The sequence below is a fragment of the Triplophysa dalaica genome, chromosome 9 (assembly GCF_015846415.1).
Source record: "Triplophysa dalaica isolate WHDGS20190420 chromosome 9, ASM1584641v1, whole genome shotgun sequence".
NCBI classification, from domain to species: Eukaryota; Metazoa; Chordata; class Actinopteri; order Cypriniformes; family Nemacheilidae; genus Triplophysa; species Triplophysa dalaica.
Window position 1 is genome coordinate 23,019,318 of NC_079550.1, and position 23,990 is coordinate 23,043,307.

General features: G+C 40.9%; 1 protein-coding gene across 2 annotated transcripts in view; it reads right to left on the minus strand.

Annotated features, from left to right (window-relative positions):
• Nucleotides 1-143: 143 nt before the first annotated feature.
• The window catches only part of LOC130428496 (chloride channel protein 2-like), a 37,298-nt gene continuing 13,451 nt past the window's right edge, over nt 144-23,990 (minus strand). For both annotated transcript variants that reach the window (XM_056756586.1, XM_056756587.1), the window contains 21 exons: nt 22,930-23,061; nt 22,558-22,686; nt 22,352-22,485; nt 21,700-21,777; nt 19,061-19,139; nt 18,657-18,782; nt 18,472-18,556; nt 17,796-17,897; nt 16,703-16,787; nt 16,164-16,319; nt 11,848-11,917; nt 11,630-11,740; nt 11,027-11,240; nt 9,473-9,606; nt 9,141-9,331; nt 8,946-9,057; nt 8,521-8,588; nt 5,298-5,336; nt 3,124-3,228; nt 2,944-3,030; nt 144-2,852 (listed from right to left, as the gene is read on the minus strand). In XM_056756586.1, the coding sequence (XP_056612564.1) occupies nt 2,646-2,852; nt 2,944-3,030; nt 3,124-3,228; nt 5,298-5,336; nt 8,521-8,588; nt 8,946-9,057; nt 9,141-9,331; nt 9,473-9,606; nt 11,027-11,240; nt 11,630-11,740; nt 11,848-11,917; nt 16,164-16,319; nt 16,703-16,787; nt 17,796-17,897; nt 18,472-18,556; nt 18,657-18,782; nt 19,061-19,139; nt 21,700-21,777; nt 22,352-22,485; nt 22,558-22,686; nt 22,930-23,061 (2,444 nt within the window). In that variant the 3' untranslated portion in view covers nt 144-2,645. The remainder of the gene's footprint in view (nt 2,853-2,943; nt 3,031-3,123; nt 3,229-5,297; nt 5,337-8,520; nt 8,589-8,945; nt 9,058-9,140; nt 9,332-9,472; nt 9,607-11,026; nt 11,241-11,629; nt 11,741-11,847; nt 11,918-16,163; nt 16,320-16,702; nt 16,788-17,795; nt 17,898-18,471; nt 18,557-18,656; nt 18,783-19,060; nt 19,140-21,699; nt 21,778-22,351; nt 22,486-22,557; nt 22,687-22,929; nt 23,062-23,990) is intronic.

Below are 23,990 nucleotides of genomic sequence, written 5' to 3' on the forward strand. Positions count from 1 at the left end.
TTTAGTGTTGAGAAAGTGAAACCCAAACCGGTTTGCATTTAAAACAGTGAACAACGATTTCTCTAAAACACAAACTCTTCTCTGTGGTAATGATTCAACAAACATCGTCTTTGTCTCTTTCTATACAAAAAATAAAGTTCATCTCAAATTCATTGATGCTTTTATTTTATTACAAAAAAAAAATTATTGCACAGATGCTTTATCTTAACTGAACATAAAAAAGGAAAAATAAAATCAGTTTATCTACTTTGTTGATCGTTGTTAATAAATATAATTCCTCACAACACAATCTTACACATGAAATGCTACGGACCACAAATAATAAATGAAAATACACAAACAGAAACAATGATGATTTCACTCATTTGGTCTGTTCAGGAGGAAAAACACATGTTGAAATAACCACTAAAGAAATTCATTTCTGAGATGATATGGGAATCATTTTCTGAGGTCAAAGACACAACATCATTTCTGGATCTCAACGTTCAATCAATGTTTGTCGAGGAGATCCCGTTAGAACAAAATCTAATGCAAAAATACTGTTAAATATTGAGATTTTGTCTGAACCTCGAGTCAAACATCTCTCGTTTAATGGCAAAAGAAACAAAATTTCATTAAGTGAATCTTTTAAATATATTAAATCTGTACATCTAAATCAAAGTTCTACATGAATTGTTGCAAAAATAAGCTCCTCCTACGACGTATTAACATATGAACGCTTATTGGCCACGAGACAAAACGTCAGTTAAAAATCAAAATCAGTTCATATTAAAATGACCCGCGAAACGTTCACAAAAACACACAACAAACATTTACAGGAGGAAATAAAGTGTTCTCAGAGCTCCTCTTTTGTTCCAATCGGCCGTTTGTTGCGTGTTTCAGAGTTTGTGAGTGAATCTCACGTAACCTGTCAGGAACACGTCCGTATTTCACCCCCCAAAATAATATTTTATTAACATTAATATATTAATACAAAAAAATATATATATTTCAGCTCAAGTCTGAAAAGGACACGAGCTGACAGAACTTGTATACGATCTTCTCCATTACACAGAAAAATGTCCATAAATGCTACAAGAGAGAAAGCGAGAGAGAGAGACATGATGACTGTGACATCATCAAACGCAGGAGTGAATCAGTAAATGGTCATTTCTTCACGTATGTGTATTGAGAATACAAGATCAAGTTCTCAAACAAAACCAACAAACACATCATCTGTTTAAAGAGAAACCTTTTGATTTCCCAATACACATATATATCAAAGTGGTTATTACAAATAAACATTCACATAAACACAGCACCAATAAAAAACTCACTTTACAATAAGGTGCTATTAGTTAACATGAGAAAATGCATAAGCGGACATTAGCTAACAATGAACAATTTGGTTTTCCAGCATTTATTAATCCTTGTTAGTGTTAGTTCATGTCAATACTGAAAATTTACTCATGTTCACAGTGACAATGTTTTGATCTTAATAATAAAGAGTTCTGTCATCATTTACTCAACCTTCAAGTTGTTTCAAATCTGTATAAATGTCTTTGTTGTGATGAACACAGAGAAAGATATTTTAAAGAATGTTCGACAGCAAACAGTTCTGGGGGATCATTGACTATCATTGTTTTTTTCCTACAATGTGAGTCAATGTGGGTCATATAAGTTATAAGCATTCTACCAAATATCTTTCTCTGTGTTCAACCAAACAAAGACATTTATACAGATTAGGATCAACTCGAAGGCGAGTAATTGAAGAGAGAACTTAAATGTTTCTGGTGTAGTGTCCCTTTAACATGAACGCTGTAGAGGTATTGCTCATGTTCGCTAAAGCATTAATTAATTGTGAACAAATAGCACCTGATTGTAAAGTGTAAATGATTATTGTTAATATTATCGATGTGGACGGAGCTGTGATTCAATTCAAGTTAACGCGAAGCTTACCACGAGCTAACAATATAAAATATTTGGAATATTATCATAAATAATCTCATAATTGAATCCAGATGAATAAATGAAATAAAAGCACTGTTTGTTATTCATGATAATCTTACTGTAAAGTGTTACTATTTCTTAAAAGTTAGTGTGCAGGCAACAACTAAAGTCTAGAAAGGAAGCAAAAAAGTGCACATGGTTCTGTGATTTCACTCCTTTCACAAGATCAGGAGGAGAAAACACATCAGTGGTTTGTGAGTAAAATGGCGACCAAAGTCTCTGCTTGAACAAATGTCACGGGAGAAAATAAATCTCTTTTCTACTGAAGTGAGGATGTAGAGATTATACATCCCACACACATCCATTATCTCTCTCTCTCGCTCTCTCTGCGCCCACAGCAGTCGCCTACACCAGCATCAGTGTCTTTATATGGAGAGAAACTCAATGCCCACCTCTTGCTTAAAAAAGAACCCATCAAGAGACGGGGAGAGAAAGTGTCCAGTGATCAAGATTAAAACACAAAGGGAATGTAAAGAAACAACACCACACACACAATCTGACAAGAACAAGAGTCCCTGATTCTTTCCCATAACAGGAAATGGAATTAGTGTTTGTCAGGAAGATTTCAACGAGACCCAAATAATCCAGCCGGTGGACGTTCGGGAGTCCGTCTAGAGAACTGTGGACTGTTTTGTGCGTCTCATGGTTCTGTGACGTCAGTGGGACTTGTCGTCTGAGTCCGAGGAGTTGGGCGGATGTTCTCTGGGCAGCGTGAGGTTTGTGTGACGCTCCCACAGTTTGTGAAGCTCCGTGGCTTCACTTTCGCTGCTGGTTCCACTGGTCCCACTGTCCCGGAAACTGGCCAGCGGCGGACGAACCTTCACCCCCTTCACCGTCATGGAGCCCTCGATGGCTTTACGCAACTAAGAACAGACGGGAGTTTGTGTGTCTCTGTCGTTAGAACACTGCTTACGTGCTTGTTAACAAAATGAAGTGTGTGTGGTGACCTCTGACCTCTCTCAGTGAAACCACCCCGATGAGACGCCCGATACTGGTGACGTAAGCGTGATCCAGACCCAGCAGAGAGAAGATGGTGTGCGTCTGTCAGACAGATTTAACATCGCTGCTGTTGAGATATCAAACATACAAGAAAACGAATACACAATAAAAATCACACACACTACAGACACAAACCTTGTGCAGTGAGGTGCGCTCCACCAGCTGGAAAGGGGCGGGGTCAATCTTGCAGTTGTTGAAGTTCACCTGCTCGTCAAGCTGTTGCTCCTCCCACTCCTCAATCTGCATTCAGAGGTAAACATGCATGACTTGTGTGTGTGAACCTGTGTGTATGTGTGTGTGTCTGTGTGAGTGTAGGTGTTTGTGTGCGTGTATGTGTGAATGTGTCTGTGTGTGTGTGAGTGTAGGTGTGTGTTTGTTTCTGTTAGTGTGTAGGTGTTTGTAAGTGCGTGTAAGTTTGAATGCGTGTTTGTGTGCATGCATGTGTGTGCATGTTTGTAGGTGTGTGTGCTTGCGTGTTTGTGTGCGAGTGTCTGTATGTGTGAAAGCGTGTTTGTGTGTATGTGTCTGTGTGTGCATGTAGGTGTGTGTTCGTGTTTAAGTGTGTGTAGGTGTGCGTGCATGCATGTTTGTATGCTTGTGTTTGTACAGTATTGTTCAAAATAATAGCAGTACAATGTGACTATCCAGAATAATCAAGGTTTTTAGTATATTTTTATTGCTACGTGGCAAACAAGTTCCAGTAGGTTCAGTAGATTCTTAGAAAACAAACAAGACCCAGCATTCATGATATGCACGCTCTTAAGGTTGTGCAATTGGGCAATTAGTTGAAAGGGGTGTGTTCAAAAAAATAGCAGTGTCTACCTTTGACTGTACAAACTCAAAACTATTTTGTACAAACATTTTTTTTCTTCTGGGATTTAGCAATCCTGTGAATCACTTAACTAATATTTAGTTGTATGACCACAGTTTTTTAAAACTGCTTGACATCTGTGTGGCATGGAGTCAACCAACTTGTGGCACCTCTCAGCTGTTATTCCACTCCATGATTCTTTAACAACATTCCACAATTCATTCACATTTCTTGGTTTTGCTTCAGAAACAGCATTTTTGATATCACCCCACAAGTTCTCAATTGGATTAAGGTCTGGAGATTGGGCTGGCCACTCCATAACATTAATTTTGTTGGTTTGGAACCAAGACTTTGCCCGTTTACTAGTGTGTTTTGGGTCATTGTCTTGTTGAAACAACCATTTCAAGGGCATGTCCTCTTCAGCATAGGGCAACATGACCTCTTCAAGTATTTTAACATATGCACACTGATCCATGATCCCTGGTATGTGATAAATAGGCCCAACACCATAGTAGGAGAAACATGCCCATATCATGATGCTTGCATCTCCATGCTTCACTGTCTTCACTGTGTACTGTGGCTTGAATTCAGAGTTTGGGGGTCGTCTCACAAACTGCCTGTGGCCCTTGGACCCAAAAAGAACAATTTTACTCTCATCAGTCCACAAAATGTTCCTCCATTTCTCTTTAGGCCAGTTGATGTGTTCTTTGGCAAATTGTAACCTCTTCTGCACATGCCTTTTTTTTAACAGAGGGACTTTGCGGGGGATTCTTGAAAATAGATTAGCTTCACACAGACGTCTTCTAACTGTCACAGTACTTACAGGTAACTCCAGACTGTCTTTGATCATCCTGGAGGTGATCATTGGCTGAGCCTTTGCCATTCTGGTTATTCTTCTATCCATTTTGATGGTTGTCTTCCGTTTTCTTCCACGTCTCTCTGGTTTTGCTCTCCATTTTAAGGCATTGGAGATCATTTTAGCTGAACAGCCTATCATTTTTTGCACCTCTTTATAGGTTTTCCCATCTCCAATCAACTTTTTAATCAAAGTACGCTGTTCTTCTGAACAATGTCTTGAACGACCCATTTTCCTCAGCTTTCAAATGCATGTTCAACAAGTGTTGGCTTCATCCTTAAATAGGGGCCACCTGATTCACACCTGTTTCTTCACAAAATTGATGACCTCAGTGATTGAATGCCACACTGCTATTTTTTTGAACACACCCCTTTCAACTAATTCAACTAATTGCCCAATTGCACAGCCTTAAGAGCGTGCATATCATGAATGCTGGGTCTCATTTGTTTTCTAAGAATCTACTGAACCTACTGGTAACTTGTTTGCCACGTAGCAATAAAAAATATACTAAAAACCTTGATTATTCTGGTTAGTCACATTGTACTGCTATTATTTTGAACAATACTGTATGTGTGAATGCGTGTTTGTGTGCATGTGTCTTTGTGTGTGTGTCTGTGCATTTGTGTGTGTTATTTTTCTTACCTCTCGAAGTGTCATATCGTCTTCTATGTCCGGGTCGTCCTAGAGAAAGACAGAGATGAGTTAACACACACACACACACACACACATGCAGTGTGAGACTTCAGAGTGTGTATGGAGCGGTGTGAGTATGTAACAGAAACACACGAGCCAAAAGCCTGCTGCACACACTATGAATACACAATCAGTTTGTTTGTCCTTTTATAAAACGCTTTTATTCGTCACATTCAAGTTTAATGTGTATACACACGTGTACACAGACACACACACACAGCTGATCAATACTAGCTGTAAGCGCTCTTTGGCAGTGGTGAGATGAAAGTCTCTCTCTCTCTCACTCTCTCTCTCTCGCTCTCTCTCTCAGATACTGATTGTAATGGATGATGTCACTCTGCAGTTAAACTCTTCTCCGTCTTTCTCTACAGAATCATTTGGGCACAGAAGACGTGAACATCACACACACATCAATAAAACATGCGTCCATTAGCGTTACTGCTGCTTCTTTCTGTGGACTGTGAGTGTAATGAGAAACGCCTGCGGCTCATCATGAGCTCTCAACACTAAGAGCTGTATTCAACCACAGTTTCCAGGAAAACTTATTTGAGCAGTGGACACAGATACAGAACTCTAGACATCACACACACTGATGAAGAATCCAGGACGGCTGTAATCTTCAATTCTATTGGTTGAGCTGTCAAGTGTTCGTTTTATCATTTTGTGTAACAAGTTCTCTTTTTGCTTGTCATGTCCTAATGTTATGTTGTCAACTCTTTAACAAGTTATGTGCACAATAAGAAGTTTGACTTATAACAGAAAGATTTATGCCACTTCTCATCATAGACTTGCATACATAGATGCCGCAATCCAGACACATTGTGTCCGCCATCTTGGAACTGTCAACATTTCAGATCGCGTCTCATCATACACAGTAAAAACCAATGAGATGTTAAAGATGTCACAATATTGTTGTAAAAATAACAGAGATTTCAATTCTTGAAGAAATGTGAATCTTTCACAGGTGAAATGTGCTTCTTTGTGTTTATTTAGGCATGAACTCAATATGGCAGGTTTTTATCATACTATTGTGTTTGTTGATGCCTACATCTTGTATTGTGTTAGTTTGTGAATATTAATGTTTGTGTCTTTAACACGTTACAACCACAAACACGGTTTCAATTTGACATAGAAACACACAGAAATGAGGCATCTATGTAAACATGTTTACGCTTCAGAGTTTCACAAACTTTCTTCAGGACTTTCTTGTGTGTGTCTGTGCAGCAGAAGAGAATGATTATGTGAATCATGATATTAATACACCATAATGATCATGAAATCTAGTTTCTAAAATCTATCGAAACTAGATTCTTATTAGCCCGCCTAATGTTCAAAAAGCTCACACTTAAAGGGACAGTTCACCCAGAAATAAAAAGTCTGTCATCATTTACTAACCCTCTGTATACTTCCAAATATCTATCTCTGTGTTCATCACAACAAAGTACTTTCTACAGGTATGAAAATAACACGAGGGTGAGTAAATTATTTTTAGGTGAACTGTCCCTTTAATGTATCACATCTACTATGCACATCTGATTACACAATGGTGACCTTTGAACTGTAATGTTTGTCTATGGACCAATCAGAACACTTGTGGGATTTAATGTTGGAATGACCAATCAGAAGCATGACAATGGTTACAGGTCAAAGGTCAGACGGAGACATGAGGTGACGTGATGACGGATGATGAATTACACGGCGAGCCATCGGTCTCTCTGGCTCTTACCACGACTGAAATCCTCACACGTTTAACTGTTCTGAGATCAGCAGTCATCACATTATTATTCTTCCATTAGAAAACACAAACAACACAACAATCTTTACTCTTAAGCCACATTCACACTGCCACCAAAATCAGATTTGTTTGCTCATATGTGACCCAGATCTGTTTACTGCATGAGAGTGTGAACAGGACAAACCACATGGAACCCGATCTTATTTAATCTGATCTGAGCCACTTCCACATGTGGTCCTAAATCAGATACAGGTCTGATGTTTCGCAATGCGACCTCAGTCTGAACGGTCATTTCGGAATTCATGCGACTTTTGCATCATTGTTGATTGACTTACGTCATAATTCTGCACTAATTTAAAGCTTTACACGCTATTCTGTTGATGGAATGTTGATACCGCACGTGAGCCACACAATGTGATACAACAAATGACTTTAGCAAAAAAAATTGTAATTGAGCATTAAGGCTTGAAGTGTGAACATGGCTTAACATTATATCATTTACACATTACAACTGTGAAACACTTGTGTGTGTGTGTCTGTGCGTCTGTGTATTTTCGTGTCAGTGTATACGGGCGTGTCTGTTTGCATGCTTATGTGTCTAGACCTGTGCGTGTGTCTGTGTGTGCGCGATTCTGTGTGTTTGTGTGTGCGTGTCTGTGTGTGCTTGTCTGTGTCTGTGCGCATGCTTGTGTGTCTAGCCCTCTGTGTGTGTGTGTGGGTGCGATTCTGTGTGTTTGTGTGTGCGTGTCTGTGTGTGTCTCTGTGTGTGCTTGTGTGTCTGGGCCTGTGTGTGTGTCCGTGCATCTCTGTGTGTGCATGTCTGTGGGGTGCTTGTGTGTCTAAGCCTGTGTGTGTGTCTCTGTGTGTGCGTGTCTGTGTCACTGCGTGTGCGTGCTTGTGTGTCTAGGCCTGTGTGTGTGTGTGTCTCTGTGTGTGCGTGTCTGTGTCACTGCGTGTGCGTGTGTGTGCTTGTGTGTCTAGGCCTGTGTCTCTTTGTGTGTGCGTCTGTCTGTGTGTGCGTGTCTGAGTGTGTGTGTCTGTGTGCATGCATGTGTGTCTGTCCCTGTGTGTGTCTGTGTGCATGCCTGTCTGTATGTGTATGTCTGTTTGCGTCTCTGTGTGTGTGTGCTTGTGTGTCTAGGCCTGTGTGTGTGTGTGTGTGTGTTTGTGTGTGTGTGTGTGTGTGTGCGCATGTCTGCGTGTGTCTGCGTGCATGCATATGTGTCTGTCCCTATGTGTGTGTGTGTGTGTGTGTGTGCGTGCATCTCTGTGTGTGCGTGTCTGCGTGCATGCATATATGTCTGTCCCTATGTGTGTGTGTGTGAGTGCGTGCATCTGTGTGTGCGTGTCTGCGTGTGTCTGTGTGCATGCATATGTGTCTGTCCCTATGTGTGTGTGTGTGTGTGTGTGTGTGTGATTGTGTGCATGTGATCTCACCTCCAGTGTTTCTGTCTGAGGATGAACACAAAGAAGATTCTTCAGACCGATGCCAGATTCATGAGGACCTGAGGGAGACAGAGAGAGATTTGCTTTTGAATGTTGCTGTCGCTGTTATGTACAACACATCATCTCTCACTAACAGTCATCATATTCTGATAGTTTATTCATGAAATTACACATTTCCCCAAAACGGTCCAAAAACAAAAGTCATATTAATAATGAATCTTTCATTTAACAGGAAGGAATACACAGTAACAGTCACACGTAAACCGATCAAAACTATAGAGTAGCACTAACACAATGATGTTGTGACTCAACACAGAGAATAAAGTTAACTATGTTAGATTCTAGCTTCATCAAAGATGTCTCCATTTGATGTGTTTTCCTGCATTACAAACACAAGTGATGTGAGATCTTCTTACTTGTGGGAATGTCTGTGTTCTTCTCAGCGACAGACGATCTCTTCAGCGCTGGTTTGAGAGGTTTAGGAGAAACAGGTCGAGAGGGAGGGAATGAGGATTCATCTGTGGAGATCTGTCCACACACACACACACAGTCAATATAAATATACGAGTATAATAATCTCATAGGAGTCAAACAGCTGTTCACGCACTGACCTGAAATCGAACCTCGTGGTTGACCTTGTGACCTCCCTCCTCACTGCTGGGGGTGCTGATCACTGACATGCGCTTCCTCTCATCCTCTGCACGCTCATGTATGTACTCCAGACGCCGCTGGCTACCCAGATGCTGTGTCAGGAGCGCCTGTAACTGAGCACGCTCAATAGAACCCAACAAGATCATCGACTCTGAAACCACACGACACCTTTCCTTTAGATGGAGGTATCAGGTCTTGAGTCTTTATAATCAACCTGTGTGTGCGTCTGGTTGTGTAGGAGTGTGTGTCTGTGTGTAAGAGTGTGTGTATGTGTGCGTCTGTTTGTGTGTACCTGCAGACTCCACCAGTGCTAATGTTTTCAGGTTTCCCATCAGAAGAATCTCGTGCAGGTCTCTGTAGGTGGAGTTTAGAGTGATGTAATGGACGTCTCTCACCATGATGTCCTCCACACGGATATTATATTTCCTTCATGCAGAGAAAACCATGTAAGAGTGAATCTAACACAATATTAACATTACAAGTGCACACGTCATAGGTTTTAAACACCCTCACGTTTGCATTCAACCCTGTTACCCCATGATTGTCCGCTGATGTAAATGTCATATTTTTTTAAAGTGTGACACTAAAGAAGTGAGATCATGTCGACCGTTTCTTCATTTATTTCATCTTCAGATAATGTGCGTAAAACTGCAGTATTGACGAGATCTGTTACCACACAGACTCACACACACCTGAGGGTGGTCATGTCAGACTCAAACCTGATCATCTTAGCAACCACATCTCAACACCCTGGCAACCAGCACTCCATTTGTCAGAAAATGTAAAGATACAGTTCAAACATGTGAACAGCTTAGGGTTGTGCGTCTGTGTGCTTCGTCATTTGTCTGTGTCAGTATTTGTTATATCTTAACTGAAAGATGATCATGTGTGTGTGTGTGTGTGCGTGCGTGCGTGTGTGTGCGTGCGTGCGTGTGCGTGCGTGCGTGTGTGTGTGTGTGCGTGTGTGTACAGCTGATAAATGACCTTTTTTCTGCAGAGTCGGACTCAGCAGAATCTAGTTTCCGGGACATCCACACAAACACATGTGCTTACACACACAAGTGTGCACACACACAAGTAAGCAAGTACACACGTGCGCACACAACAATAAGCGCACATACACACAAACACACCCACTCACAGAAAACATGCAAACGACATACGCAACAAAAGCACAGACACACACAACACACATAGACAGACAGACAAACACACACACACACACACACACACAGAAACATACGTACACAAAAAACTCAAAAACACACACAGAAAACACACAAACAGACTCAAAGACACACACACACACAGACACTCACAGAAAACACACAAACAAACACACGCAAACAAAAGCACAGACACACACAAACTCACGCCAACCCACACAAACAGACAGACAAACACACACAAACACACACACACACACATAAACACACACAAAAAACACAAAAACACACACAGAAAACACACAAACAGACTCAAAGACACACACACAAACAAATGTGCACACACACAAACTCTCAAACATACACACACTCAGACTTTTGTTGTGTAATTGTTCTTTCGTTTGGTATATATGTGGCTCTCAGAACCTACAGATGAATTTGACACAAGGGCAAAAACACACATAACTGTGTGTGTTGAACAGAATGACTATTTGTGATGAACATTGAAATGCTATCTGACAACACTCTGTGTGGGTGGGGGGGGTGTGGGGGAAAGTCATGTGAAAGTCACTGTGTGTGTGCTTGTTTAACTCTACCTCACACAGTCATTTACACTCATTAAAGACACCAAAGACTCATGTAAGCGTCTGAGATAACAGATTAGAGAGAGAGAGACTCACTCGTGGTGACCCCAGCCGAGCTCGGGCAGGTACGGCAGTTTCTTAATGCGGATGATGGAGTCATAGATGGACGGCTGGAGGCTCTGAGCGACGGCGTTGGCCAGAATCACAGCGATCATGATGGGCAGAATGTGACTGATCTGACCCGTCAACTCAAACACAATCACGGCCGTCGACACCGTGTGTGTGACAGCACCCGATAACGCAGCCGCTCCTACACACACAACAAACAATAAATAACAACCTGAAAAACAAAACGAGTGAGCGTGCGAAGAGAGACTGAGTGAACGAAAGAGTGAGTGAACAAATAAATGAGTGAGTGAGTAAGCAAGCCAATAAATGAGTGAATGGCGAGTAAGTGAGAGAGAGAGTGAGTAGATTTATTTAATTTCGCTGAGCTACAGCTTTCCTGTAGCTCAGTGGTAAGAGCATTGTGTTAACAACGCAAGGTTGTGGGTTTGATCCCAGGGGATTGCACATACCTAAGTATAACTGTATAGGATAATGAAATGTAAGTGGCTTTGAATAAAAGCGTCTGCCAAATGAATAAATGTAAATGTTTAAAGATGCACGAGGATCTGCGGATGAATGGAGTTTTCTTACCCACAACAGCGTATCCACCGGGCACTATGGGGTAGATGGTTCCATCTGAATTAATGCCCTCTGGAAACCATGCGGCCATACTCTCACCCACCAAACGCCCGAACGCAGCACCTGACACACACACACACACCAGTCAAACTACACCTCATTCATACTGCATTAAAGTCATTTAAGATGTGTGACATCAATCAACAAAACACACACAGACGCACACTTACCAATGACAAACACAGGCATGAAAGCTCCACAGGGGACTGGAAGAGTCGTGGCTAAAGCTGACATCCAAAACTGCACAAGACGACAGACACACTTATGTCATTAACACAACACACACTCAAACACAGACAAATAAAGTGTGAGACTACCCATCACACAGCTGTCAATCAATGAATGACACGTCCCCTTCTAAAGCTTATTTTAGTCATTCCACTTATTTGGCTGAAAATCATCAACAAACTGGTTTAAAAATGAAAAAAAAATCATAAACTCATGTACAGAATCTGAATAAGCGTCAGTTCACGTAACAGGCCTGTTTGTGTTCCTGCAGCCGCCTGTCTCTCCACTCACACAACAGGCTGCCATACGACAAACAGAAGGATGTGATATTCACACATGAGTCTATGTGCGTCACAACATATAAAAATACACAAATGTACTCATTACACATCTGACGCAAAATCTGCACGCTGGACGACATCTTGTCTTCAGACTCACAGAGACATGAAATTAAATGTGTCGATAGAAAATCTCACAAACAATCTGTGTTTTCACTTCTACAGACAATAAAAGAGAAAGGACATTACATTGAACAAATACACATAACTGGTGAAACATGTAAGTATACAAAATTAAAAGATAAATGTTTTGCTGAGCATAATTAATAACAAACAGATCAATTGAAATCTAATGAAAATCAAATGACACAACAAACACCGCTTCTATATATACTGTTATTTTTTCACATGATAGTCATGAAGTAGAAAAGCATGTCCTTAAAAAAGAAACTCTATTTTATAAATGAGAATTAAACTTATTTTAATTTCACATTTCATGTTAGATTTCACTTCTATAGATCAGTGTAAGTAATGAAGTATTTCTATTGCACATTTATCTCAGCAGGGCTGACAAAGTGCTGTACAGAATCAAAGGGTTAAAACATAAAACAATCAACACAAATCGTAAAACAATAAATCATATATAAATCCTATTAGAATGCGTGGGAGTAAAGATATGTTTTCAACATCCTTTTAAAAGTTGTAATAGAAGGTGCAAGACGGATGTCCAATAGCAGGTGATTCCAAAGACTGGGGGCGGCAACTGAAAAGACGTGAACGAGATCTTAAAGACCTGGAGGATGAACGAGGAGTAAGAATACTGCAAGATAGGATGGGGCTTGACCATTAAGAGCTTTAAAAACGAACTACAAAATGTTCAATTGTATTCTAAGAGCCAAAGAAGAGCGGCTAAAATTGGTGTAATATGATATGTTTTCTTTGCTCTGGTCAACAGCCATGCAGCCGCGTTTTGTACGATCTGAAAGCATGCAATCGAAGACTGAGGATGACACAAATATAATCAGTTACAGTCAATTAAGCGAGAAGTAATAAAGGCATGAATGACCTTCTCCAGATCTTGAAAATTGATAGAAAATGTTCTTGACACCAAGATTATTTTGCTAAGTCAATAATAACACCGAGATTCCTGACCTTGGAAGAGACTGAGAAAGAAATGATTTCTAAGCTCATTAATTAGACCACTTCTTAACTAAGGAGGACAAAAAGACGATTATTTCTGTTTTGTCCTCATAAGTCGAAGAGAACTATTGGATAACCATTTATTAATGTCACCAAGGCAAGCCAATAAAGGTTCGATGGAATCATCAGCTTTCAAAGGTAAATACATCTGGGTATCATCAGCATATAAGTGAAATGACACATAATGCCTCCTAATAATATCTCCCAACGGACGCATATATAAATGAAAAATAAACTGAGGTACTCCACAAATAACAGGAGCAGTAGATGAGGAGAACTTTCCTAACTCAACAGAGAAAGACCTGTTTCTAAGATACGAGCTAAACCATCTTAAACTATATTTTTACCACAATCAACTGCAAGTAAAATATCATTAAACACTTTGAGCAAAGCAGACTCAGTGCTAATATGGGCAGAGAAACCCGATTGAAGAGGTTCTGTTAACTCTTAAAAGCTTAGAGACAGGGCGATACTTATTAAGGCGATATCCATTCAAGTATAACACAACAAAACTGATTAAAGCAAATACAAGTTTGTCATTTTCAAACATCTCTTTGTTGAAAAAGAGAAGAAAATGGGCTGATAAAAGCGTGTATGTGTGCGAGTGTCAGATCTCATTAGTGAACAACTGAAGAAACTCTCAATGTAATAAAAGATTAATGAGATCACACATACTCACGCACAAAACAAGTCTGAACTTTGCACCAATCTGGAAATGGCATTTCTGCTTATTTGTTAATGAGGCACATGAACACAAACACGTCCTCAAATGTGCGTCCTCTAAATTCCTGAAATGAACTGTGGGTAATTACACGAGCGATCTTGGATGTTTCAGGGAACAGGAAGGGTGGAAGGTTCCTGCGAGGAGAGCGACGCAGGACGGTGCGAAATATCACATAAGATAAGCGTGTGAAAGCAGTGGGTGGAGAGATGGAGAGATCATCAGCATAATATTCTTCTGAAAGCTTCACCTTTCCACTGGAATCTAAAGAACACATTCCCACGACAGACGCTCTCTGTGTGTCCCACTCACGCTGTGTTTTATCAGTTGATTTCGTTGCTTGTGAACTGACCGCATGACAATGCCATTAATAATGACCTACACATGTACTCTATCACCTGTCAGTCTATGTGTGTTTATTTAAAAAATAAAATAAGTAACTACTCAAAGACTTATGCTACGATATTTTTTGGGATGTCAAACCTGTGTGAGTTTCTTTCTTCTTCAGAAAACAACAGAAGATATTTTGAAGAATGTTGATCACCACACAACACTAAACTCAATTGACTTCCGTTGGTACGAACACAAAACCAGTGAGACTTTTCTCAAAATATCTTCTATTATGTGCCACTGAAGATCTCACAAGATCTACAAATACATGAGGAGGATAAAAGACAGAATTGAGATTTTTTCCTGAAGTGATCAAGAGTATGTATATGACACTCGCATAGACGTCCGTTGGAAGAATGGAATGCGGAAGTAACTCGTCTCATGGAGGGCTCAATCTACTGATGCTATTTCAATTCAGTGTTTCCCAAACACATTTGCAGGTAAGTTGATGAAATACATCTTTGTAAAACTGATGTTTTATTAAAAGGATGTTTTTGTAATAAAAAAAATATGTGAATGTGTTAAGATAATTAAACATTGGTATGTACTGATGATCATAGAAACAGATGACTGCATTCGGTTAAAACACAAAATGTTATTTTAAATTTAATCAAATTAATAATCAGTGCATGTTGGTATATAGTGAAATTTATGCAAATACGGCTGCCTCCACTACTTAAACCCATTAAAAGCGACTCCATGAATCACCTGATCACATGGCAGCAAGATCAAAGTGTTTCGCAACTTTTTCAACGGCTGTGATCCAGACTTTATTTTCATACTAAACTGTGATAATTGTATTGAAGGTAAAGCATGATTTATGAGCCTTTGATGATCAAATTAGCTTTTGGACATTTCAGCATGTTTTAAGGACAATCGCAAGAACAGTCTGAAGACACGCAACAGGTTAAGGCAAAGGTTTATATTCGGCATAAGGACACAGTGCAGCTGTCCCCATGGCAACGGTGACGACATCACTTCCTCTGCCGTGACAGGTTTCGACCTGGTCCCGATGAGGTTGCCAAGGCGACACACTCATGCAGGTAGCGCCCGATCAAAGTCTTAGCACGTGCACACTCACACAATACACAAACACACACACACAAAAACACAAATAAACACACACACAAAGAAACACACACACACACGACATCCCTTCCAGTGCTGTGACAGGTTTCGACCTGGTCCTGATGAGGTTTCCAAGTTAACACACTCACGCAGGTAGTGCCCGATTAAAGTATAGCACGTGCACACGCACACAATACACGAACACACATGTACGCACAAACAAACAAACACAAGCAATCATGCAGACAAACACACAAACACAAACACACCCAAATGCACACAAGAACACATACATACATGCATACATACACACACAAACACACGCACACAAACACACGCAAACAAACACACGCAAACAAACACACGCACACAAACACACGCACACAAACAAACGCATACAAACACACGCATACAAACACACACACAAATGCACACACACAAATGCACACAAACACACAAGCAGACAAACAAACACACATGCACACAAACACATTCACACCAACATGCACACGCAGAGGCACACAAACACACAAACAAACAGACACAATCCTGAACACAGAAGCATACAAACACACACACACACACACAGATGTGTGTTTACCTTCATGACGATGAAGATGACGAGGACGATGAAGATATTTGCCTGCGGATGTTTCCAGGCGGCCGAGTGGCTGTTGTATATGAAGTCCTCTGTGATTCCTTGCTTTGCCCATGTGTGATTGTCAAAGAATGACACCAGTGTGTCCTTTTGTGTGAGCTGCAAGAGGGAAATCATGTCACAAACGCTTCATTTATATAAACTCCCAAAAAGCTGTGATGCCTCTTAGAGCCTCTGATGTGGACAGACGTCCTGTCGCAGCTCAGATCAGATCAATGGAAACAACATAATGTAATAAACTGCAATATTTCTCTGGGCCGTTTGTGTTTGTTTAGCCGGATGACTAAAACACCTTTTTTTGTACAAAATTGCTAAATGCTTGTAAGTTATTTTGGGCCTTTTTCATATCGATACGACAGTGTAGAGGAAGACAGAAGTTAGAGGGAGAGGGGATTGGGTGCTGGGAAAGAACGTTGTGATACGCTGTAGCACTGAATGATCAACATTATTAACTAACATGAGTGTGAACAACAAAGCGTTACCTGTCCTGCCATGAACTGTCCAAATCCTGGAGGAAAGGTGAGTGTTGTGACCAGCAGAGTGACCAGCGCCGGGTACAACAGACGCCTGCACACATGAACAAATAAAGATATTCACAACAGTCTGAACCTCATGCTCTCCGGAGACATTATCTGACCCACTTATGAGTCATTCTCAATGAAGAGGTTTCACTGCACTTCAAACCATGAGGCTGTAAAGACGCGATTCAAACGTTCTCCCCAGCTAGCACACGTCTGTAAGACTTCTGCTAAAGATTCAACCGCTAAACATCTCAGAAGGAGCAGTTGTACATCCATACTAAATCATAAACATCATATAGACATCATCTACATGTCTTTATGACATCTGACAGCAGACGTCTCCGAGGCGTATTGCAGATGAAAGAACAATGTATTGACAAATGTTTTATTTATGTTTACGTAATTTATGGGTCTCATAGCCTATACAAGGCCTCTGTAGATACCCTGTAAAAAATTAAATGAACAACAAATCATGGCAACATATGTTTAACTTATTCAATAAAATGAAATGTATAAAAAATTTACTTATTAATTAAATGACAGCAGATTTACATCCCATTTTCGGAATCTTTTGCTTTTAATAACGTGATGCATTAAATACGTGTATATTTGACACTTAATTAAAGACGTGTGCTTCAAACGCCTTCATTTGGTTGATTTTTCGCTGTGTAGCTAATATTAGACTTCTATAAACCATGTACAGATTGTACAGTGCATCATCATTTCGTGGCTATAGGGAGGCGCCGTCGCCATGCAAAATTCTGCACTAAGAATCATGGGGGCAGGAAGTGTCCATCAGTTGTACCCATCGAAATGGCGTATTCCGAATGGCCCTTTGAAGTTGTAAGTTATGGGCACTTTGTTTTGGAACGGCCCTTCAATATGGCGGCCATGATTGTTCTCAAAATGGCTCCAAATGACATCATCGGCGCTATATGTCAGCGGCCATAACTCGGCCGTTTTCTACAATGGAAGTGAATGAGGTCGCGTCGTCCAACTTTTCGACAGTCTATGGCTGCATCAAACATCACACAAACACACTCATGTCACTTACTTCTTCATCAGGAACTTGTTGATGGTTTTCTGTTTTCTCATAAATTGAACAATCAGTCTGTTCAGGTACACAAACAGAGCTCCACCAAATCCACTGGCAATCCTGCAGAGACAGAGAGACAGATTTCATTACAGTATATGGAAACATTAAATAGAAGCTGTATAAATGGGGACAGCTTGTCTCAGCAGATTTTAGTGTTAAAAACAAGTTTAACTGAAGCACTTGATAGGATGGATTTTACACCAATGATGCTTTATGCTAATGTCATCATGCATATTCATTACGACTGGAATACAAATGTTTATGAATAATACATTCATAATACAGGAGTCATTAGAAGAGAACAGTGTGTGCGTGTTCTCATCAAACATCTGTTGGGTACAACACGGCTAAAAAATACTGCATACTGTACACTAAATCACATCAGAGAGAATCAAATCTCTTCATTGTGCAGTTTGTCTTTATTCTGTTTAAGATACGCCTCCGCTCCCCTACCGTTCTCTCCTCTGAGGCGTCATCTCAAGAATTACACATAAACATCTATTACTGTCTTTCATTTCATTTTCTTAAGCATTTTTGTCTTGTTTTGCCAGTTAAAAAACACTCTTAAAACACGATTAACTTGCTGAAAACAGCATTTTTTAATCTGCAGAAGAGAAGTGAAGACAGAACGGACCCGATCACTGCGAAGGCCGGAAGCTCCTGCAGGTCAAAGGGGAAATCCAGTCTGAAGCGGGTTTTAAAGAGAGCGGTTATCGTCTCTGAAAACACACAAAGACAGAGAGAGAGAACATCAACATCACATGTGCTCGCTCATGTTAATACACACACACGCAGGCCTGTGAGCACACACACACACACCTTCGTCTCTGTTCCACACCGCTAGAACTCTGAAGATAAAGGCACTAAATGTAGCAGCGAAGAATCCTCGCCAGTAGTTTCTGACGGCAAAAAATGTGGATGTGACCTCAATGCTGAATAACACACCTGAAACAAACACACACTGTTGTTGAAGACAACACAAATAACTAATGTGCCTGTGAAAAAAACAATTCTGATCAGTACTGTAAACTAGCACATATGCTAACATCACACTATTAATTGAAGATTAAACACACGCGAACAAACACACACAAGCACGCACGCACACACACACAGACACACACACACACAGACTCACACACTGACACGCACACACACACTCACACACAGACAGACACACACACACGCGCACACACACAAAGACTCACACACAGTGTCCTCACCTCCAATAGGAGCAGCGAAGCAGCAGCCGACCCCGACCGCACAAGCAGCAGCGAGCATCTCTGTGTTCCTGGACTCATTCTGTTTTCATCACACAAACATACACACAAACACACGTCATAAACAACAACAGGTTCTTTGAATCGTTCTGTTCAACACACACATAAAATGAAACTACATGCAAACCAGCACAATACCGAACTGAACAATAAACACAATAAGCCAAACTTCTGATTTGGCCAGCGAGACTGTGCAAGGTAAACCTCACTCCTTAATGACAGAGACGCTCTAGTCTGTCCTACTGGAGCTGGACAACAGAACCATGTCCGGCCAAAGGTAGGTTGCGGCGATTTCCAAGGGAAAGTAAGTCTGTGGTTTAAATCAACTCGTATTTTCCCAATCCCTGGCTATACTCAGCAGACCTGAATCTGGGGTTAAGGGCTTTGCCCGCGGTTTCTGCCCCTCACAAATAAAGGTTTGCCTTATTAGCAAGTTAGCCTTGGCGTTTTGTGGGCATGGCATTTGCTGCAACTCTCTTGGTCTCTATTCCCACCACATCCAACGGCCTTGCTGGGCTTGAGAGACCGCTCTGGCGCATCTACTTGCTTCCTCTTTACGCAGAACCTCCTCCACTACAAGGTGACGCTGTTCCTTTCTTGTGCAAGTGTAACTCTGGCACTCATGTCTGAGGGCTGCCTTCGGATCTCCAACCACAGTTGTTGGGTTCCATTTCCTTCCTGTCGCTACTGATAGAGCAGCATCTCTTACACAGGGATAACAGGATTTTTTGAGCGTCCTCTCTAACCTTGTTTGGTCCATTTATATTCCTCCACAAGGCTTGAAATGGGAAGAGAGAGAGCTCCATTCAACCTACAGCCCTATGTTGCTAAAGAATCTTGGTAGCCCAAGCCATTTCCTCACTTGTGTACTCACAAATCTCTCCAGGGGCTTGGCGTGAGACACCGTGAGCTCATTCATTGAAATTGGCCACATCAGGCGTGGCAACAAGCCCAATTGGAAGCACCAGTTTCAGCTTCCCAGGAAGAACTGTATTATTGATTTTCTTGAGTCCACTATCTGTCTCGATCTGTTCAGCTTTTTTAAGGTTTGCGGTGTACCACCATCCAAGGATGTTGATGGCCTTTTCCATGACCGTTGGTATGGGCTCACTCTTTATACAGAACCGGTTGTTGATAAGCCAGCCCTTGACAATAGAAATGCTGCGGGATTTGCTGGGTTTGTCCTCCATTTGTGCCCAACTAATGTTCTCCTTGAGCTTATCCAGCAGCAGCTTGTACATGTTTTGCTTGTTGTGATGGTTGTCATGTCATCCATGTATGCACTAATTGGAGGTAGGCACAACTAATTTTCCTCCAACCACCCAACACGATGCCCGGTTTATTGTTTCCATTGCCATTCTGACAGCCAGTGGTGAAATTGTGCAACCTCCCATTATGCCAACCTCCAGCTGTTGCCACGCGGTAGTACTATCCTGTGTGGTAATAAAGAATTGGATATTCTGGAAATATGCCTCAATCCGCTTTGTTATCTGCTCTGGAACGTGAAAGAAGTCAAAGGCTTTCCACAGCCTGTAGATCCTGTATTGTGTGCTGTTGGGTCCAGGAGATTAAGCTGATCTTGCCCGTTTTACTGCAGTCTCAACTTTGACCCATTTAGGGGGCCTTGTGTCCTGGTCTTCTGGTAGCTGAATTGGTGGCATTTCTTCTGGAATGGAGATTGGCTCTGATTGTCGGAATACATTTACCGTAGGTGTTCCTCAAGATCTGTTATAGGTACTTTAAGGGTCCTAGTTTTCTCCTTGCAAAAGATGCTACTGACAAACTTATAAGGATCTTTGTGGAAAGCGGTCCTGGTTTGCTCCTTCTTCTTATGTTGCTTTCTCATATGCTCTGCATTTCTTTGTAAAATAAAAATATATCTTATGTCTAATAACTAAAATAAAATAAAATTGTTAAACAAATAAAAATTTATAATATTTCACAAGTCTTTTTAAAATAAACAAACTTTGTCTTTGCTTTTCTTGGATTTTTTTACATTTAAGACATATCAGCATATCCACGTTTTCCAAGTTTTTGCAGTACGCCATGCACTGCGATTAATTTAACATCCTAACCGGCTTGAATCGTCACATATTATAATCGATTTTCAACTTGCTCACAGTGAATCGATACATCCCTAACAATTACAGTCTGGTAAACACTTTTAACGTGGATGTGTTCATATTGTACAGAAGAAAATACATTTAAAGAGGTTGTATGCTATTTCATGAATTCTGACTTCTTCACACTGTTAGTGTAAGTCAAGCTAAGTCATATGTTTGTGTTTTGTTAGCAATCGGCAACAATGCAATGATGTGTTGTGTGCTTGTGCTGTAGTTCCGTACCCCATGCATGCCTCCAGGTGCTCGTCTTTTTCCAGAAATAATCACACAGGTGTGTCTGTCTTTTATAAATTTGATAAAACTATACCCTCTTTGAAAATTACGAAGTTCCCAATATTACTGTATAGGTACTAAAGATAAATATGAGATTGGCAGAAATTGCGTGTGCTACCTCATCTTTAAAGGACTTAACACACAAACACAAAGTGTGGTGATAAACGTGTTTTTTTTTTTAATTACCTCATAAATTCCACCAAATAATGACATGAATTTACAGAGCAGAGCGGCACACAAGCTGGCGATGTGAACGAACGGCCCCTACGAGAGAAGACATGCAAACACATCAGAAACATAAACACAACAGAAATCTGTGAGTGAGTGAGTGAGTGAGTGAGTGTGTATGTGTGTGTGTGTGAGTGTGTGTGATTTATTGAATTTGTGTGTATGTGTGTGTGATTGAGTGTGTGTGATTGAGTGAGTGTGTGTATGTGTTTATGAATGTGTTTGTTTTTATGAGTGCGTTTGAGTGTGTGTGTGTGTGTTCGGGTGTATGTGTGAGTGTGTGTGCGTGAGTGAATGTGCACTGCATTATGGGGACGCACGTATACAATGTGGTGTGTATTCATGTGTTTGGCCACGCCCCCTACATTATCGGGACATGCCGATGTCCTTTTATTTCAAAATGATAAATTAACAAAACATTACATGTTTTATTGAAAATTGCACAAAAATTGTAATGATTCTCATGGTTAGGGGATAGAATATACAGTTTGTGCACTATAAAATACATTATGTCTATGGAATATCCTTGTAAACCACCAATAGCAACATGTGTGTGTGTGTGTGTGTGTGTGTTTGCGTGTCTGCGCGTGTGTGTGTGTGTTCACCTCACCTCTTTGCCCAGAGGTAATCCACTGCCCAGCGCACATGTCAGACCGACCACTTTGGCTACAAATGTTTTTAAAGTGAGATATTCTTTTAGCACCACTCCTCTGAGGATCGTCTTCATCTCAGGAATGCCGGACCCTGAACGAGAGGCACATCAATCGATAGAGAAACCACCCCTGAATACTTAAGAGCTGTGTGTGTGTGTCTCACCGGCGGCCTGAGGAGCCACGATGTGTGTGAATCCAGCAGAAAAACTGATGAGAACCACAGGATAAGTGACCCACGCCAGATACTGTAAGATCACATTACTGTCCAAACCACCGTACATCCACTTCTGTGCTGTAGACAGACAGACAGAGAGAGAGAGAGACAGGTGTATGTTAATGTGCCATAAAACAGTTTGCACTGAAAATTTTACATTCTGCAACATTCTTCAGAAAAGCCCTGAAGAAACTTGAGGACGTGTTTGATGTTGTTGAAGAAGAGAATGTTTAGCTGACAAAGCGTCTTTGAGACACAAACTTGAAGCGTTTAGTGAATACAGTTACAGTCTCCTTCAGGCGATGATCTTCACACACTCACCTTGTAAGAGAAGAGCGATGCAGAAGTCCATAACAAAGCTGACCAGCGCCATGACCAGACCCAGCAGAATGAGAAAGATCCAGTCCTCACCCACCCGAGACATGAGGAACCTCTGACAGTGAACTGTACAGACTTCACAAAGACAGACAACATTACCCACAATGCACCTCCACCTGACACCTGTCTCACTTCAGATAGAGGACGTTACCCACAATGCACATGTACCTGACTACTGTCTCACTTCAGATAGATGATATTACCCACAAATAACCTATACCTGACATCGGTCTCACTCCGGACATTACCCACAATGCAGCAGTTTCCAATAAGTTCAAGTAGTGTCAAAATTGATGAAAACATGTTAGTTCACAATCTTCCTATAAACAGTGTGTGTGCGTGTGTGTGTGCGTGCGTGCGTGTGTGTGTGTGCATGTGTGTGTTGTTGTTGACTTGTGTTCATACTTTCTGTCGTCATTTCAAAAAGATTAATTCTTAATTTAGCTGGAATGCAGCAGGTCTGGAAAAGCATTTCAGCCTCCAGAAAGCAAGCACAGGGATGCTGTTAGTATCCACGGCAACCTCGATAAGAGCCAAAGATGACTCACCAAATGATGGAGAGAGAGAAGCAGCACATCCGAACACTTACAGGAGACAGATCTAACATGCACACACACGTCCGTCTCATTTATTAGCTTCTGAAATGAGCCTCCAACTTTATATCAATGGGATGTGAGAGCATATTAGAGCGAAAGCTGTTTGACAAGCAGAACTTCTAAATGTCTCGTTTATGACAATGTAATGAGAGCCATGAGTTAATGTAAGTGTGTGTGTGTGTTTCGCACCCAGTGGCTTTTCATCCTATTGATTCTTATGACAATTATCTCAGAGGACATCATCAAACTCAACTAACGCTATTTAAGACTATAACCGTTTATAATTCATTCTTCAAAATATGTTTTACGACTCTGATTTACGACTCAAATAAATCGGTCCTTGTGTAATCAGTTTGTTAAAGTGAACTCGCTGTAAATGAAAATGATAAAATCTGACTTCCTGAAGCG